The sequence below is a fragment of the Sebastes umbrosus genome, chromosome 8 (assembly GCF_015220745.1).
Source record: "Sebastes umbrosus isolate fSebUmb1 chromosome 8, fSebUmb1.pri, whole genome shotgun sequence".
Taxonomy (NCBI): Eukaryota; Metazoa; Chordata; class Actinopteri; order Perciformes; family Sebastidae; genus Sebastes; species Sebastes umbrosus.
In genome coordinates this window covers 12,112,431-12,132,850 of record NC_051276.1, presented here as the reverse complement: position 1 = coordinate 12,132,850, position 20,420 = coordinate 12,112,431, and the positions used below count along the sequence as shown (strand labels likewise).

Below are 20,420 nucleotides of genomic sequence, written 5' to 3'. Positions count from 1 at the left end.
CTTACATCACAGGTTTCATAAGAGATGTTGAACAGACTGTCAAGATAGTTCCCCTCCCATTCTTATCCCCACTGAATACACCGTTTACCACACACTGTAACACCATGCGAGTATAACACCTTATATATTAGACCAGCTATTGTCAACCACTGGGACGGGGCCCACTGGGGGGCCTCAGAGAGCCACCTAGTGGGCCGCGAAGGTGCTGCCAAATGGTTAGATTAACCACTATTCTGTATTTCAGAGGTTATAGCGGGCTCACTTTTAAAGCTAGAGTAAAGATACTGGCATCGTATGTAACTATAAAAACCCAAGGAATCCATCGGTACCAACCATGTCGTACTAGCTTGTCGGGAAGGAGGTTAAATAACGCTCCAAACTTACGCTGATTTTTGGTGAGGAAAAACTGCCATGGCCATTTTCAAAGGGGTCCCTTGACCTCTGACCTCAAGATATGTGAATGAAAATGGGTTCTATGGGTACCCACGAGTCTCCCCTTTACAGACATGCCCACTTTATGATAATCACATGCAGTTTGGAGCAAGTCATATTAAAGTCAGCACACTGACACACTGACAGCTGTTGTTGCCTGTTGTGCTTGAGTTTGCCATGTTATGATTTGAGCATATTTTTTATGCTAAATGCAGTACCTGTGAGGGTTTCTAGACAATATTTGTCATTGTTTTGCACTGATAATTGATTTCCAATAATAAATATATACATACATACATTTGCATAAAGCAGCATATTTGTCCACCCCCATGTTGATAAGAAAATTAAATATTTGACAAATCTCCCTTTAAGGTACATTTTGAACAGATACAAAATTTGTGATTAATCGCGATTATTACCTTTACAGACATATACTGTATGTCACAGATGCAGTGACACAAAATCAAGCAATTTTGAAGGCAGTAAAAGTGTGTGGTGAGGAAATATGACCCTGAATACTTTGGAGTCATAATGGCAGGCAGTGACGGGTGAGCTGAATATCTATGTGGGTCATTACACCTGACAGTGGCACAACACATGTTTTATAACTCATTTATTTGGGAAGGTGACATTTTTTAACAATGGGAAGTGGGCCTTGAGTTACAGATGGTTGAGAATCCCTGTATTAGACTAAACTCGTTATGTAGAAGCTTTTGGGGGACAATGCAAGCAATGAATGTCTCCCTGCTCACGATTTAACCTGTAAAACAAGAATTTGAGCAAAAGCGGAAGTACGCACCAGAGCATCATCTTGACCCGCGAGTTTCCGCTTCCTCTGACCAATGAGCGGAGCCGGCATTAGCATCCTCCAGGGCCGCTGGAGTTCGCGGGAAACCGGCTAGTAGTCGAGATACAACCTACAACAAGCGGTTTGAACAACCTCCGTAGATACTAAATCGGTGTTATAATATGTGTTACTGTTTTTAAAGTGTTAGTGTTATAAACGGAGCCGTGTCACAGCTTCAGTCCTCCGTGTTTCTCTGGACTGCTGCTCCGGCTGCTATGCTAACACCCGACGCCTGTTAGCTAGCTAGCTAGTCTCATTGAGCAGTGTGCTTCATGCGACAGGAGAGAGAGAGGGAATACTGCTGACTCGAGAGAGACAAAGGAGCTCTCGCTGTCAGTCGCGGAAAGACTGTTAACATGTTCAACTTAGACCGTTTTCGCTTTGACAAGAAGGCAGCGACGACAACAAACAAAGAGCAGGACAGCGGCTCCAAGAGTCCCGAGTCTGAGAAGGAGAACAAGCCAGGTAACTATAGCAGCAGCAGGTAACTATAGCAGCAGCAGGTAACTATAGCAGCAGCAGGTAACTATAGCAGCAGCAGGTAACTATAGCAGCAGCAAGTAACTATAGCAGCAGCAGCCAGGTAACTATAGCAGCAGCAGCAAGTAACTATAGCAGCAGCAGCCAGGTAACTATAGCAGCAGGTAACTATAGCAGCAGCAGGTAACTATAGCAGCAGCAAGTAACTATAGCAGCAGCAGGTAACTATAGCAGCAGCAAGTAACTATAGCAGCAGCAGCCAGGTAACTATAGCAGCAGCAGCAAGTAACTATAGCAGCAGCAGCCAGGTAACTATAGCAGCAGCAGCCAGGTAACTATAGCAGCAGCAGCAGGTAACTATAGCAGCAGCAGGTAACTATAGGTGACTATAGCAGCAGCAGGTAACTATAGCAGGAGCAGGTAACTATAGCAGCAGCAGGTAACTATAGCAGCAGCAGCAGGTAACTATAGCAGCAGCAGGTAACCATAGCAGCAGCAGGTAACTATAGCAGCAGCAGGTAACTATAGCAGGAGCAGGTAACTATAGCAGCAGCAGGTAACTATAGCAGCAGCCAGGTAACTATAGCAGCAGCAGGTAACTATAGCAGCAAGGTAAGTATAGCAGCAGCAGGTAACTATAGGTAATTATAGCAGCAGCAGGTAACTATAGCAGCAGGTAACTATAGCAGCAGCAGGTAACTATAGCAGCAGCAGGTAACTGTAGCAGCAGCAGCAGGTAACTATAGCAGCAGCAGGTAACTATAGCAGCAGCAGGTAACTATAGCAGCAGCAGCAGCAGGTAACTATAGCAGGAGCAGGTAACTATAGGTAACTATAGCAGCAGCCAGGTAACTATAGCAGCCAGGTAACTATAGCAGCCAGGTAACTATAGCAGCAGCTAAACTAGCTAGATATGTGAAGTGTGCTGTCGTTAGCAGGAGTTCAGTAACGTGGTTATTATTAACATGCTGCAGGTCAGAATGACCAGTCCCCTCAGTAATAGTAGAGGGGGACGCCCATTGAACCAAAACTGTCATATTTTCTGATGTAAATTGAACATTGTCATTACAGTGAGATTGTGTATATGCATGTGTTGTGGCTGAGCAATGTTAACAAAGTCAAATATAACAGCATTTTGAAGTCAAGTGTGTCAGTACCAATGATGTGAAGGTACTTTAGAAATTGGAGATTTGAGACAATGTCACTCTACTCTGCATCCTTTAATATACCTTTATTGTATATAACTATTATGATGAGATCCCAAATGTCATTATACTGTATCACCCTCCTGTAGTCCAGGTAGGTCTAGGTATTTGGGAGCATCGCTCAATTCAGCATTTGATACATGATCCCAAAGCCTACCAGAGATTATTGTCATTATCCTCAGGTGTCACTCTACTTGCTGTTATCCCCCACACTTGCAACATGGACAGATACATTCAAATAAGCCTAGCCTAAAGTCTACAGTATTTGAATATCATGTGAGGACATACTTTCATATAAGAGATAAGCAGCAGAACATCAGCATGTGCCCTAACCAAAAGAAGCTGTAAACTTTGCAAATGACAAGATGGCATACTTGTATGAACAAATTTTGAAGTAAGTCCCCCTCATCTTGCATCTCAAGTGAATACATCTGCTGACTTGTTTTTAACATGTTTCTGTCCAGCTAAGATGAAACCCATCAAAGCCCCACCAAAGTCCCATGCCCGCGGAGTGGTTTTTGAGGAAGTCATTACATTTGACTTGGAGGAGGATGAGCTCCTCTCTGAAACAAAGACCAAAGTACCATTAAGCAGGAAGTCCAAGTAAGTTTAAACTGACATGATGACATTTTTCACATTCATGCTGATTCATACTGCTTTACAGTCTTGTTGTCTGTCCTCTGTAGGAGTTCCAAAGGGAAATCATCCAAAAATGTGGCATCGGATCACACAGATGACGAGGACAATGACTTGGAGGACAAAATGAACATAATTCTGGAGATGTTTCCTCAGTTGACGAGGACTGAGCTACTGGACGTGAGTCGAGAAGGAGGCTTTGCAACTTCTCAGCATAGAACACATTTGTTCGCTGAATGTGTTATCATGATAAAGTATTTGATTTATTGAACAGCCAACTATAATTTCGACACTGTTCACAAAACACAATCCCTTTTAATCTCCTGATTTTCTCTGTTCAAAGCACCTCTTTCTGTTCCATTTCAGGTCATTGGGAACACAGGCACATTGGATGGGGCTATAGCTGCATGCCTTTTAAAGTTCGGTGATAAAGAAGGTAAATAATTACTTTTTCATAAGCACATAATGACAGTCCATGATCAATTCCTGTGAGGCCTTCTAGCATAAAGGAGGCTTAGTTTATAGTTGGAGAAAAATCACCAACTTCCCTCAAAAAGCATAAAGTACATAAGGAGCAAAAGTTGTTCATTTGATTTTTTTTGTGCTTTTTTTGTGTTTATGATATATTCAACAATATTTGACTCATTCTCAGGGCCATAAACCAAATTCAAGAAATGATTACTAAACCTAATGTACATTTAAAATATGGGAAAATGTTGCAGTAAAACCCAGTGCGGTGCATAACAGATTTATACCTGCTTAACTGGCTACATTTCTCAGTCCAGTGGCTATTTTTGAGAATACTGGTTGTTTTGTCTTCTCAGCTCCAGACCAAGACAGGAAGAGAAAGCAGGATGGATCCAGCAGTTCTCAGGACAGCGGTGAGACTCAACCCAGCAAGAAGAGTCGGCCATCAGAGGTAAGATTACTAATGATATCTTTGTGGTTTAAAACAATGGCCTAACATTTTAGTTTAAAGTACAACTAAAGCTATTTTAAGGTGGTTTTAAGATGGTTTGTAATGCCATGCTGCATCTTACATCTTTACATTGTAACGTTCTGCAGATTTTACACCCTACACTGCATAAAAACTTCTGTTGGTTTGTTTCTCCTTAGGTCCAAAAAGCTATTTGAAAAATGCCTTCTCTTTTTTACACAGAGCGAAACGCAGATAAACGTTTGCAAATATTGATGAAGCACAAATAATTATTTAATGAGGGCTGACGCTAAGGCTGTCCCGAAGGTGTTCGAAGCTTCGCGGCGCAGCAGGATGACATGTTCTTCTGTTCGGCTTATTTACCTTTCTTGTGTTAAAACCAAAAGGTTTCTGATGAAGAAAATAATGACGGCAGTGAGCCAAGCTGGGAGAAGCAGGAAGCCATGGTCCGAAGACTGCAGAAAAAGTTTCCTGACCAGGACAAAGAGGTGAGGACGCACAGACACTTGTCCCTGTCTGTAGCATATGAAACCATTTCATATCGACATTAGTTTTTAATCCAATCTGATTCTACTTTCTCAAACGGTTTATACTCTATAACATGATAACATTACACTGTGTGTGTGACTGAGTTTGTGATGTCACATGATACAGTATAATGTGGGGTTACACAAGACCAGTGCCGGCAGCCTTGCAGCTTAAATAAACTCTTGAACTCTCTGAACACACATTCAGCTCTATCCAGCTTTATGACAACTCACACACTACTTAAGCCATGTCTCCATTTAATAATGTCCCAAAAATAGTTTTAATGTAAAACAAAGCTTATTTATTAAATTCAACAGTACTAAGTCGTTGGTTTGACCAATGATACCTAAGCAAAACGTAGTACTTGTGTATCATCTGTTTTGCAGCTACTTGAAATAGGGATTGCCCCGATTAATTCGCCGCCGATCATTATTGGCCGATGGGGAGATTGGCATTAATGCTTTCTAGTTGCAGATAGCGGCGGGGGGGATAAATCAAGCTGGTGGGCAGCGGCACAGTCCTGCTCGGCTAAATAAGGGAGCTAATGGCTAACGTTAAAAGAGGTTGCATTGAGTTACATTATGATGTGTTCAGGCGAAGGTAAATGATAATGCAAAAATGTGGCGAGAAACTTGAATAAATCCAGTTGTTTGAAGGAGATGTTTTCACAGCAATATTAGAGGGGGCATTATGACCTGTTTAACTTCCTAACACTAGCTATTAGCAGCTTATAGTATATAATTAAAAACTACTAATGCCAAGATGTTTCTTTTTCTTTTTTTTAATCGAAGCAAATATTTAAATATAAATTCAATAATTTATTTCCTAATCATATGAATTGTGTGTTTTTATGTAAATAACAACTATAGATGACAATAACAAAGTAAAAGAATAACATTTAGAAATTTTGATGGTTTACACTGATGTTGGGACGGTTGAAATAACTTTGGTGTAAAAAGTTAGTTTGGAGCCTTGTATCCCAACTGCAATAAAAAAATCAAAACCAAATAATCGGCAAAAACGTGATCGGGGCATCTCTAACTTGAAATCATGCCTCAAACTAGAAAATGACTTTACAGCCACGCCAGACCATAATGAAATAAGAAAAAAATTTAGATTTTGCAAGGCTGTTTCTGGAAACAATGGATCTCGTGTTTTATTTCTGAGCCTTGCTGATGTCCGTCTTATTGTAGGAGCTGCGGATGGTGCTGCAGGAACACGACTGGAATGCTGAGGATGCTCTGCAGGCTCTACAAATGTTCTCAGACCCAGGTACGAACACAACAGCCGTTATCGGAATCCAGCCGTCTTTTCACTGACCTCATGTATGTGTACTTCACTGATTCTAATACAGATTCAGGCTCAAGTTGTTTTTCTTTTTTCAGATAGTACCAGTTTCAGCTCACCTGACACAGAAGAAAAGAAATCGAGTAAATCAAAGAGCAAAGACAAGTCAAGCAAGGAGCACAGGAAGTTGAAGTGCCACAAAGATCACAGAGACAGTAAAAGCAGGAGAGATCGAAGGGACTCCGAAGACCACATAAGTATTAGTGAAACAGAGGAGGACAGTAAAGGTGACACAGACGCTACAAAGGACAGTGAAGATTCAGACTCGGACCATGGTGAAGGTGCCAAAAACAGAAGTAGCACTTCCACTCTGTCTACATGGCTAAAAAAGAGTTCTGACTCAGTATCCTCATCCTCCTCTGTCAAGAAAACAACTACCTCTTACTCCCTGAAGCCATCATCCTCTTCCTCTACTGCTCAGATGCTGTCCAGATTTGCCAGTGGGACCAGTATAGCTAAGAAGCAGGCAGCAGAGAGAAAGAGGAAGGCACGTGCCTCAAACGAACATGTCAGTTCTGGGGAGGAAAATGACGATGAAGAGGAACCAGTTAGCAGCGAGTTTGATGATTCCGACGATGAGCTGGATACTAACGGTGGCATGACAGATCTGAAGAAAGAGATACTCCAATTCTTCCAGGATGCGTCAATTGATGAGCTGTCGTTAATCGCTGGGTGCTCTTTTAAAAAGGCCCAGAAGATTGTGGAATTGAGGCCCTTTAAAAGCTGGCAATGCCTGGTGAGAGAGAGTGTCTGTGTGTGTGTGTGTTTCTAAACAATTGAGACAAGAAACTAGACATCATGCAGGTGATACCTTCATGTCAAATAAAACCGTTTGCACAAGTTATCAATGGTCAAAGTTGTAAAAACAAAGAGCTACAGTCAGTCAATCTTCCTACTGAACACCTGGAAAATGACTTTTTGACCTGTTAAGTTTCATTCACACTCTATTTACTTATTGAGCGCACTACACCAAGTTCCTCCGTGTAGAGACAAGACATTCCTTACAAGCTATTGAATAGCAAAACTCTTCCCCTCCTGACACAGTATCTCACCTCCTGCTCGCCTTTATCAAATTTTGTTTTTTCATTTTTCAAACATCTATCTGTCAACAGAGAGTAAATGTTATCAGTAATGGTGCATAATAATCATGACAGGGTGTCATATTGCAACAATAGGGCAGGGACATTAGTAATAACTTTGTATAAACCAAACTCAAGGATAACATAGTGTTGCTAGCACCTTTATTTATTTATTTATTTATTTATTTATTTATTTATTTATTTATTTATTGTTTGCCCTGATCATAGATATATGAAACCTGGCAAGGCAGGACTTTATGCTTTTCAATGCAGTGACACCAGTGAAGTCATTAGTCATTCTCAAAAAAAAATTATCCACTTACCCTATCCACTGTCAGGTCATTTAATGACTTATCCGAGCACTTACTAATAGATTGTGCAGTAGTAGTCAATGGGTACTGTCTAGTAGGGCTGGGAAATATATCGATATAATATCAATAGTGTGAGATGAGACTAGATATCGTCCTAAATTTTGGATATCAAAATATCATGATATGGCATAAATATTGTCTTTTCCTGGTTTTAAAGACTGCATTACAGTAAAGTGGTGTCATTTTCTGAACTTACCAGTTGCTTAATCCTACTGTCTAGATACTCAACAATATTGTGTGAATTACAACTGTGTGTTCTTTCCTTTTCAGTCTGAGTCCTTAATTAAGGACTATGGACTGTCAGAGAACTTGCTGTTGGGCTGCCGAGTTGTCCTCAAAGAGCGGAAGGTTGTCCTGGGGCTGATGTCCAAATGTGATACCATTTCCTCAAAAATGTTCAAACGGGTCACTGAGGTGATGGAGAGGGGCGCAGGGTCCATGGAACAGCCCAGCCTACTCAACAGCCAGTGAGTAAAAATGCACATAAACACATAGAGTAAATAAAAAAGTGCACTCAGTGTGTGGAATAAAATCTCCACCAGGTGTGTCTGCAACGACTACTGCTGTAATGTTTGACTAAATGAATACAAAACACACGTCTAGACCGCAAGAGAATCAGACGTGTTTCTTTCACTTTCACGTCTCATGTAACAGATAGGCTCTCATTTTAAGCATTGCAGCTATCTGCACCGGCTGCAGTTGTTATGTTTTCACGTAATTGCCCATTTCAAAGGCGCAATTTTCTCAGCAACACTCTTGGGTTATGTGGTGGTTCACCAGTGCTTGCTACCATACTCAGCTTGCTACCATACTCAAAACAGTTATAGTCAAATGTACGCAGATGCATTGAAATAAGTATAAAATTAGAAAGAGCCCACCTTCCCATGAGAGGTATGTACGGAGTCACAAGTTTTGCTTGTGATCTAATCATCAGTCATCAGTCAAACTTGAGACTGTTGTCCCCTCTGGATACATAAGTTATCCTCCAAGGTAGTCTCAAGGGTTTTGCAGTGTGATGGAAATTTTGTGAGTTAATTAATTTGAGACTGAAGAAGCAACAGGAGACTCTCGATGTCTTAAGCTGGAGGTTTATTGTAACTTGAATTCAATCCCCATTTTTCATCTCAACAGTGCAGTCAATCACCAAGGGTGCAAACGTTTGCTTTCCTGTATGATTACCTATTGTCCACTCACCTCTCTGTGTGTTTGCGGGCTTCCCCATTCCAAACATTGGCAGGGTCTAGTCAGCTGTTAAATACTATCGTAACCTTAACTGGGGGCGCATTCAGATGACATAATTGTCATGTGATTAAAAATTATATTTCCGTGTAAAACTATATTTTACAGCAGATCAGAAAGTCTTTTGTTTTGGAAAGATATGTTTTATTTATCATATCTGCGGCTACACCTGTGTTCCCTTTTTGAGAGGGTCTAGGTTCAACATTGTTGTTTCCATAAATGATGCATTAGGACTTATTGGTGACTTACAGTATGTGTTTTTATATAAATGAGGGATCCAGTTCTTGTTCTCAGTCTGTTATTGGTTGTCTTTCAGGAACCAGCTGAAACCCTATCAGCTGATTGGTCTGAAGTGGCTGCTGCTTCTGCATGAGCACAAACTGAGTGGTATCCTCGCTGATGAAATGGTAAGGCAACCAGCCTAGGACACTACCAGCATTCATGAGGTGTTGATCTCAAGTCCAAAGTCAAAAACAAATGAAATGTAAACATTTAATAAGCTAAGCAGGACAGCCGGCGCTTACTGCTTGTTTAAGTCGGAACTTGAAGAGTGTTACTGTGCCTCTATAAAAGAGTGCTTTGTGGGGATATGTAGCCATCCTGCAGGTGAATAAACAAAGTACAGGGATGAAAGAAGAAGAGGACAAGCAGCAGAGTTACATTTGTTGTTTTAGCCCCAAGACGGTGAGAGAAGTGAGAATTTGTATGGTTTAGTAAAGCTGCAGTGCTGTCTGTCAGTCTGTCAGGATTTCTGCTGTTTATACTGGTCGTATGGGATCTGAAACGCAGATGTTCAAATATCTGTTTTTGACTTCCCACCTGGCTCTTTCTTTATGTTTGTGTTTGATATCTGACTGACTCTGTATCTCTCTTTCTCTTTCACTCTCTCCCTCACTCCTTCTCTCAGGGTTTGGGGAAAACTATCCAGGCTATAGCGTTTCTGGCCCAGCTATACCAGAAAGGAATAGAGGGTCCTCACCTCATCACTGTGCCGGCCTCCACATTGGGTAATGATCTCCACAAATCACACACTCTAACAACATACACTTAGATGATAAAGTTAAGCATACAGGCATGTTGTGTCTGTTGTCTAAGGCCATGTTTTAACATTTTTCTATGGGGTTAAGGACCTTTTATGAGGAGGAGAAAAGTAAATTGTTGATGTAGTTACTATAACAGTAATTCTCTTGTCACCTCACCTCTTGCTCTGGTGTATCTAACCCAGTCATTCCCAAAGACATGGGTCAGGACCCACAGGTGTGTCGCCAAATCAAGTAGCAGAATTTCTTACATAGTCTTTTAACATTTATATCTACAGTTCACATGCCTGAATGTTCATATTGTTCTGTTAATTGTTGCCTATTTATAACATTAAATCTAATATGAAAGGCTAGCGTACATTCTATTTGTTTTACTGATGAGAGGAAAAAATAAGAGCCTGTTAACCCTGCATAAATGCATTTATTTGGTCTCATTAATACATATTTTACATGTGTATATGTTTTCAGTAATACGTGCATAAAACAACGTTGTGATTTATCAAACGTACTTCTCTTCGACATGGCTGGTTTACCTATTCAAGGTGATGCGGAAATGGCAGTAAAAATGCTCATTTATGCACAAATTCACCCTTCTCACAATTTATAGATAAATGTGAATGAGGTTGCGGTGGTTTGTCATTTTCAAAAAGTGGATCACCAGAAAAAAAGTTTGGGAAACCCTGGTCTAAGGCAATGTCTACATTTTTTTTGTTTGAGGAAAAAGGACCTTTGTGAATAGGGAAAAAAAAATTGTGGATTTTGTTTTCTATAACAATAATGCTTTTCTCACCTCACCTGTTGCTCTGGTGTATCTAACTAATTGCTTGAATTTGCCATAGATATTACCTTGTGTCCATTCAGACTGCAGTATTTAAGTCTGTGTTTCTAGAGCTAATTTTTTGCTTTGTAAAATGAGTACTTAAAAATGTATAACAATCATTAATTCGTGATTAATGCTCATTTCATTCTCTGTCTTGTAGATAACTGGGTCAGAGAGCTGAAGCTGTGGTGTCCAACCCTCAAAGTTCTAGTCTATTGTGGTATGACTCCTCTTTCATCTTTTCACATTGAAATCTCTCATGTGTACCCTGCAGTTCATCTGGGAACCTTAAATGTTCAGTGTGATCAAGTGTTTATTTTTTGTTTGTTTTTTATGCAGTACTGTTGTCACCCTGTGCACAGCCTTATTCAGGGTCTTTTCACAGTTTTGAGCAGTGTGTATATGTTCTGTGCAGGATCTGTGGAGGACCGCCGCTATCTCAGACATGACCTCCTCAATAATGATGCTGACTGCAACGTCATTGTGACCACGTGAGCAAACACGCACACACTACGTCCATTATATTTCACAGATTTCAGTGCTGGTGGTGACTACAGGGCCATTAAGAGCCTGAATCAACTTTCCACTCACACCTAAAACACAAAGTGAATGAGTTCTTTTGTTTTATTCCATTGTGCTTGTTTGATTTGTTTTCACAGGTATAACATGGCCATAGGAAACGATAGCGATCGCAGCCTTTTCCGTAAGCTGCCACTGAAGTATGCTGTGTTTGATGAAGGTCACATGCTGAAGAACATGAACTCTCTGCGCTACCGCCACCTCATGGCTATTAACGTTAGTTCACTGACATTGTGTAACGTATTTTCTACCACCACCACCCTCCTTTTTCTTTATCTGTCTTCAGAATAATTTGCCTCTCTATCCAAAAGTAACCGTGTATGATGTCTCTTTCTCTCTGTCTCTCTCCCTGCAGGCAGAACATCGCTTGCTGCTGACAGGAACTCCTTTACAGAACAACCTCTTAGAGCTGATGTCTCTCCTGAACTTCATCATGCCTTCTATGTTCTCCAGCTCCACTTCACAGATCTCCAAAATGTTTTCTATGGTGAGTGTGTGTATGTGTGTGCGTGTGTGTGTTAGACCTCTATGCTTTTTGAAGCTGGATGGATGGATAGCTCAGATTATAGCACCACTCCTGGTACTTTATGAAATAGCAGGCTGTGAGAAGACTTCTTCACTTTGACATCTTATCTTGATTGTATCTCCTGGCCCTCCACTGTCTTTAAAGGGATCAACCAAAAGTGTAAGAATTTTTTTTTTGCCTATCTGACCAAAGTTTTTTGAACGTTTTCTTTCATGTGTCAGAATTCCCATGAGGAGCAGAGCCGCTTTGAGAGGGATCGTATTTCTCAGGCCAAACTCATCATGAAACCTTTTATCCTCCGAAGAGTCAAGAGCGAGGTGAGTTGGGAAAGTTAAAGCTACAGATTTGTATTGTAAATATTATGTGGAAAGTGTGTTCTCTAGGGAAATCTGGCATACAAATATTTTTCTGTCTCCCAGTTTATAATTTGTAACACTTGCAGTTAGGGCTACAACTAACAATTATTTTCATTTTTGATTAATCTGTTATTATTTTGTCCATTAATCGATTAGTTGTTTGGTTTATAAAATGTTGAAAAATGTCGATCAGTGTTTCCCAAAGCCCAAGATGACGTCCTCAAATGTCTTGTTTTTTCCACAACTCAAAGATATTCAGTTTACTGTCACAGAGGAGTAAAGGAACCAGAAAATATTCACATTTAAGAAGCTGGAATCAGAGAATTTAGATTTCTTTGAAACTGATTAATCGATAATCAAACTCATTGCAGCTCTACTTTCAGTATTATGCTGAAGCACACTTCACACAAACAGATTTTCTAGGACATCACCATTTGCTAAATGATGGTCACAATGAAAGTAAAGGCTTTTGCACACCAAGTCCAGGTTCAAAAATAAATACGACCTCACATTGTGTCAATCACATTTATACACCAACTCCAAAGCTTTCGCCCGCCATTGAAGTTTTCGCAACAGGTTTGATTACCTGTGTTTTTTCGCATCTGTCAAAAGCCAAAAGGTTGTTTGACCTCTCAGAGCCACCGTCCGTGCAAACGTCATCATCCAAAATGGCATGATAAACATTCACATCGTCTCCCAGCACAAAGCACTTAATGATAAAGAAATAAAAGAACACAGAGATGGGGAATTTAAAGATAGATTGTGGTAGGTGATTGCAGGACAGCTTGGAATCGGGGATGGTTGCAAAACAAAGGACAAACGAAAGATTAGACAGTTGTGATTTTTCTCCACGCAGCTAAACCATAACGTCTTGCTAATGACATTCATTTATTAGCCTCATTTTGGACTAGCGCTATCCATTGCACCCACGTAATTAATTCAGTTTTTTATTGCGAATTTTCACCACTAAGAGAATAAAATAATAATAAAACACATGGGACTCGGTGTGTCAGGTTTTCATGCGTGATGATTTTTATCGGATGACTGATTTAAAAAAAACATATAAAAAATACGGGCTTGGTGTGCAAAGACCTTAATTGTAGTTCAAACCCTGTGTAAGTGTTGTGAATAATTAATGGGCTTTCCCTTTTTCCAGGTCCTCAAGCAGCTGCCAGCCAAAGTAGAGAAGGTGGAGTCCTGCTCAATGAGTGAGAAACAGCAGGTCCTCTACCAGAGTCTCTTTAAAAAACTCAAGGCTACCACCAATGGCGAGAGTAAGCCTGATTTACTGCTCTCTGTTGTACATCACGGTGTAATTTTGTGCAAATAACAGAATTAACAATTTCCCTCATATCACACATTTTCTCTGCAGAACGTGAGTTGTGTAATGTGATGATGCAGTTGAGGAAGATGGCCAACCACCCTCTGCTTCACAGACAGTACTTCACCACAGAAAAGCTCAAAGCCATGAGCAAACTCATGCTCAAGGTCAGTCCTACTTCCTGTTTGTCTTTTGTCAAGAATTGTCTCAGAGTTGTGCTTGCGAGACTTAGCTGGCTGGTTACACCAAGCATTTAAATTACTTTGCCATCTTAAAGTATTTTGATAGTGGAGGACTGTATTATCCAAACAAGTCAAATAACATAAAAATGAACGTCGAACATATTCACCCTTACAGCATTAGTGACAACTTTATTCCACCACAACAAGATAGAGATTGTAAGAGCCATTTAATCATTTGTTTGCCTTTGTGTTTATCTGGTGTAATACATTTTTTGTACACTGGGTGGCAGTCACTTATAATGGGACTGCATTTATACAGGAAGGGTAATGTAGCCAGGTGTGTTGCATGCTGGATGAGGCATACAGCTTTTGACTGTGGCCATGGCGTCTGCCAGTAGTGTAGGGGTGACTTAAATTGGGTTAAGCTACCTAACTGTGTCATTGATTGTGTTACCTGGATGCAAGAAAATTTATACAAGTAAGCATTTGTTTGTTATTCCACACTAATGTCCATAGTTTTACTCTACACTAGGGATGTCACGATAACCGATACTTCGGCACCAAGATGATGCCAAGATTCTAAAAATGTGACAGTACTCGTTTTCTACAGTACCAAAGGTATCGTACAATGCCTGCAGGGTTCCGAGATTAACACCCGCCAAGCGCCAAATGCGGCTGCTTCTGTCCTCTGCTCTCTGTGTCAGAGTTTGACACACGCACACACACACACACACACACGCACACAACAGTGCCATGCAACAGCGAGATGCAGAGAACCTTTATGTTCGAGAAGAGGATTCACCCTAGGGGGAAAGAACTGAACATCTTGATCTTTTGTTGCTTTTTGCTAAATCTCTGAAGTGGTGTTTTTTTTTTATTGAACTCTGGACTCTTCATTTCCGGTGAATGTTATTGGGACTTGCATTTGATTATCTTACACTTAACTCCCCAGATCCACTTTGTTTGAACCAATCCAAAAGCATCCAATCAAGTTTCAGGAGAAAACCATGAAGAACTAACGTTATGTTACTGAGCACCAGTTGGATCCAGTTACTCTGCTGTTAAAATGACGTTACATTTGGTGAAGAGCGCATATGGCTTGTTTAGGACTCGAGACCTGAGTTGGGACTTGAGTCACAGACTTGAGACTTACTTGTGACTTGCAAAACAATGACTTGGTCCCACCTCTGGTAGCCTATACCCAGTGAAATGTCACCACATCAGTGAATTTAAACTACTGCTTGTAATCTGAGGATAGACACATTTACACATTACATTGGATTTATTTATTTATTTTACCGTGGTATTGAATTTGGTATTGAGGAATCGTGGAAATTCACTGGTATTGGTATCGACTACTAGATTTCTGGTATCGTGACATCCCTACTCTGCACCATTTTTGGGGTATTTCTCTGCCACCTCTTGTTAAATGTTTCCTCCATTCTTTTTTTCTCTCCCTTCTCAGGAGCCAACTCACTTCGATGCAGACGCTGCTCTGATCCAGGAGGACATGGAAGTGATGTCAGACTTTGAGCTGCATCGTCTGTGCCAGCAGTACACCTCCATCAGCTCCTACCAGCTTGAAAACAATCTCCTGCTCGACTCTGGGAAGTTCCACTACCTCACAGAGCTGCTGGCCTCAATTAAAAACAAGGTTATACAAATGTGCACAACCATGTCTGTGGTAAATGCAAGAGGAATGCAGACTGTGTGTACTAATAAGTTCAACTTTGCTTTAATCTTACAGGGAGACCGAGTGGTACTATTCAGTCAGTTCACCATGATGCTGGACATTGTGGAGGTGCTGCTGAAACATCGAAAACATCGTTATGTCAGACTGGATGGATCCACACCCATAGCCAACAGGTCAGTGTACAGTTGTAGCCAACAAAGCAGGATCATGAAGCATAATCTTATTAATTCAAAAATGTATTTAGTCATCCCTACTGCAAAACAGCATAATTGTCCCACTGCATCCTTTGCAATGGGACCACTACATATGCATAGGTTGTGATTTTGCTTAGCTAATATATTGATTAACCTTCAGCTGATTCATTCATTTTTTTTATTCTAGCTGTTACTTCGAGGTGAAAAATTATGATTTCAAATTGAGGAAAATTGAAGCAATGTTTGGTATTCCACTTGGCTTAATGGCTAAAATTATTTCTTTGCCCTGCAGGATTGTGTTGATTGATGAGTACAACACGGATCCTGACATATTTGTGTTCATGTTGTCAACACGTGCTGGTGGCCTGGGCATCAACCTCACCTCAGCTAATGTTGTCATCCTTCATGACATCGACTGCAATCCTTACAATGACAAACAGGCAGAGGACAGATGTCACCGTGTAGGCCAGACCAAGTAAGATGGAATCTGTAAATAATACTCTGTTATTCATATGGGGTGAGTTTTACCCGAAGAGGTCTTGTGATTGGAATTCCCTCTAATTATGTCAGCAGTTGGACACAAAAACACTTCGGCTATATGCATGCAGATTTTGATTCTCGGAATTCAAATCTCAGAATCATACAGCAGGTATTCATTGCAATTACAGGACCTCCTCAGGTAAAAAGATTCCCTTTCAGAACAGTGATGCATTGATTTCCTGTAGTGATTAATGCAACTTGCTGTGGGTGACAGGACTGTAGAGGTGATTAAGCTGATCAGTAAGGGCAGCATAGAGGACTGCATGCTGCAGCTGGGCCAGAAGAAACTAAGGCTGGAGCAGGACATGACTGCTGCTGAAGGTAAGGAGATGTGCACACACACGCATACATGCATGCTTTCTTGACTGCATGCACAAAATCTCTGGAATAAAAATCCATTAAAGCAATTTTACGATGCAATCTAAATAATTAAAACAACAACAAAAAAAGGCCCAAGCTATAGCACTTAAACTTACTCCTCAAATAATAACAGACTTTTGCAAAACTTTAACAAATCAATGATAAAAAAAGTTCATCAGGAGTGTGGTCAAGCAGATTCCAGTACTGCTCTGTGACTTCCAGCTCTGTTTGCGATGGTCCGCTGCGTCTCAAGCCAATGAAGAGAATTCCCTAAACATCCTAAACCCTGCAGATATGGCCATACTCATTTGTTGGTGAAAGTTAAATGGTATATCTAAAAGTCAAAAGAAGCTTCCAAGTCAAAAGCAGGATCGTGTTTTTTACTCCGCCCCGGCCTACTTGCGAGCATTCTACAACACAACGTATCTTACTGGTCGTCTGCAGCAGCACTTTGACACCATGGCCACTGCTGGAGTTGGAGATGATGGAGAAACAACAGATCTGTAAAATCCTCCTGCTTCCCTCACCGATGTGGCGTCATTTTGCCTTCCCCGTGAATTATGAAAACAATGAAGTGTGGTTGTCAGAAAAACTACAGTTTGTAGGCTGCAGAAGATTTAGAGACTGCAGCAACCAAAGAAATCAGCGCACTGTTTGGCGATTTCAGTTGTGGTCACGCTATCTCCACTTAAAATCGATTGTGTGTCTACATTGCTTTGTACGATAAAGCATGTGGGCGCCAACGGGGACTTCATGGTGCATTCAGGTGTACCTCGTAAACTCTGAGAAACTCAAGCTGGGCAATTTATCGATATTATATCGATATCATGACAGGAGACTAGATATCGTCTTAGATTTTGGATATTGTAATGTTGTGATATGGCATAAGTGTTATCTTTTCCTGGTTTTAAAGGCTGCATTATAGTAAAGTGATGTCATTTTCTGAACTTACCAGAGCTGTTCTATTATTTGCTTTTACCCACTTAGTCATTATATCCACATTACTGATGATTATTTATCAAAAATCTCGTTGTGTAAATATTTTGTGAAAGCACCAATAGTCAACCCTACCATATCGTTGCAGTATGGATATCGAGGTGTTTGGTCAAAAATATTGTGATATTTGATTTTCTCCATATTGGCCAGCCTTACCCTCCTGCCATCTAGTGGACCTTCTTTTTGTTGTTTAACAATTTGTTCCCAATTGACTGGTGAAATAAGTTATTACATATTAAATCAATTATTTAAATTTGTCCATATGGTCTTGGTGTGGAACATTCCCAAAAATACGTAGACTATCTTTTTAAAAAATAATTTGAAAATCGAAATGACAGGGCATAGAACCAGTGATCTGTTGATCTTTACTAGTCAAGATATGCATACACATAGTCTCAACAATATTTTAGCTGCCAGTGCTGTAAAACAATGTTTAAAACGAACCGTGACCTTAAAATCGAAATTTAAATTGAACTGTGGATTTGGAAAATCATGACACCCCTAAACTATTCCCAATATTAGTTACAGTAGATAAATTACAGATATGTATGAAGAATAAGGATCAGAGAAGACGTAAAGCAACTTCTAGGTGCCACCAAGCACTGGCATTGAACCTCAGGCAATATATCTAAAGTTTAAGGGCAGTGACCAATCGTATGCCGCGGCAATTTGGTTAGCCAATTATCCAGGCGCTCTGTGTTTGAGCCAATTGACTTGCGTTTACCCTAACCGTCTGAATTATTTGTAAATGAAATGAAAAATAAAGCATCATGTGTTCTTCAGGTGGTGAGGGGACCATACCTGAAGATATGGCATCTTTGCTCAAAGCCTCACTGGGACTGTGATTCGGAAAACTCTTGAAACTTGTATACATTTTTGATGGCATTCCTGTGATTCTGGGCAGACTTGAGTGTTCTGACTGAACACACACACTTTTTGTGTCTATCCTGCAAAACTACTGAGAACCATATGCTGCCATGAAAAAGAGTTCTGATATAAGATCTGATTTACTGTGTAGCATGGTAGCTGTGCCTAAAACACTATTTTTACATGCTCCTACTTTGACTACGAGATCAGTATATTAAGGCAAAACAAAAACGTTGCCTTTTAAATGTTATGCTCTCCACGTGTTACGCAAGGATTCTCTGTAGAAAGAAAGTGGTGTTTCGAAGTTCAGACCAAGACGTCAGTAATGCAGCATGTGTTGGAGTACACCATGGCACTTGTTTCAACAAAAGTTGAGTTCAGTTAAGTTTACATAACCCATGAAATCTTATATTATTCACATTCAGATAAAGGTAAGTAGAAATAATAATGTTCTAGAACGCAAATTGTGCAAAGCGACGGAGAATGGTAGATTTTTATACTATCCTTCCTACCTGACAGTGTTGCACCTTGCCAGCTCTTAAAAAAAATAAATAGTTTACATCAAAACGTTTTTGCTGCCGTGATCGACAGCAACATTTTAACAGCAGCCAATCTAACAACTACACAGAAAATGTTGCTATTCACTGATTTCCTCTGATACCATAGCTGATCAGACATGTTTGACAGTGGTTGCATCAGAAAGTCAGCCAAGTATCTGAAAAATTGTATTGTCTGTAATGTGTCAACATTCATCCTGATGTCATATTTTATGTCAATTCTTTTGCAAAGACAGACTGATTGACCTGTTTAGACAGAAGGATACATCGTTGTGTGGGTGTAGTCGATAATTTTCATACACAATTATCCCAGATTTTCTAGTGTGTAAAACTAGAAAAAATTAAAACAAAACTATGAAATAGAATGTCTTTAATAAGAACAGTGCTTGAATTGGTTTCTTTGCTGTTTCTACTACTTTAAATATCTCAAGCTAGGTGACACAGAGAAGATGATTTAATGAAGCAGCTGCTGCATTCATACTGTATAAGTGGCTAAAGTGTTGTAAGTGTACAAGTGTTAAGTGTAAAGGCTTTTACTAAGTCATTTGTATGTTTTTAAGGTTCCTGTTTTAACTGAATAATAAAAATTGGAATAAAGGTTTGTGTGGTCTTGCCATGTGATTCAGCAGGAGGAGCCAATAAGACAATCCTCAATCTTTCATCATGTATGAATTATTGTATTATACTGCCATTGGTTTGGCAGCAGATGAAAGACCTGCACCTTTCTAACACCAGGTTTGGAAACAACAATGTCTGTGGTATACATTTGGGTTTTCACTAAACCCCATGTAAGAAATATATAAAGGAAGATTGCCCCTTTTGAGTTTCATTTTTGAACAGCAGCCTACTAAAATCATAATTAAATTTCATGCCAATTTAAAAAACGATGTCTAAATAATGTAAATTGTTTAGAACTACAGATATAAACCTGTACTTTTTTTTAATACAGTTTAATGACATTAAGATCTAGATACCGGAAGATACAAAATTAATTGGACTTAATCCAATTGTCCTGAAAGGATCCATGGATTTGCAACGGGAGCATAAATGTTTAGTATTGTTTTGTTTTTTTATTATTAAGTGTGTTGCTTTTGTTACTGTATATAGCACATACATGAGTAAGTTTGTAGAAATGGTGATTGTGTGTAGCCTTTGTGGTTATCAATGCATACTCAATGCCATTGTATCAGATTTAAAGGAACGGTGTGTTACATTTCGGGGATCTATTAGCAGAAATGGAATATAATATTCATAGCTATGTTTTCATGTTTCATTTCATTCATCATTT

General features: G+C 39.9%; 1 protein-coding gene across 1 annotated transcript; it reads left to right on the top strand.

Annotated features, from left to right (window-relative positions):
* Window positions 1–1,635: 1,635 nt before the first annotated feature.
* On the top strand, window positions 1,636–19,729 carry smarcad1a (SWI/SNF-related, matrix-associated actin-dependent regulator of chromatin, subfamily a, containing DEAD/H box 1 a). Its single transcript, XM_037778466.1, has 23 exons — window positions 1,636–1,744; window positions 3,429–3,567; window positions 3,651–3,780; window positions 3,967–4,036; window positions 4,425–4,519; window positions 4,924–5,025; window positions 6,259–6,337; window positions 6,451–7,148; window positions 8,133–8,329; window positions 9,418–9,508; window positions 10,009–10,108; window positions 11,122–11,181; window positions 11,377–11,452; window positions 11,621–11,756; window positions 11,896–12,027; window positions 12,288–12,383; window positions 13,579–13,696; window positions 13,795–13,910; window positions 15,391–15,579; window positions 15,673–15,791; window positions 16,105–16,287; window positions 16,567–16,673; window positions 18,492–19,729. The coding sequence occupies exons 1-23, from the start codon at window positions 1,636–1,638 to the stop codon at window positions 18,551–18,553; spliced, it is 3,204 nt and encodes a 1,067-aa protein (XP_037634394.1). The 3' UTR covers window positions 18,554–19,729.
* Window positions 19,730–20,420: the final 691 nt, after the last annotated feature.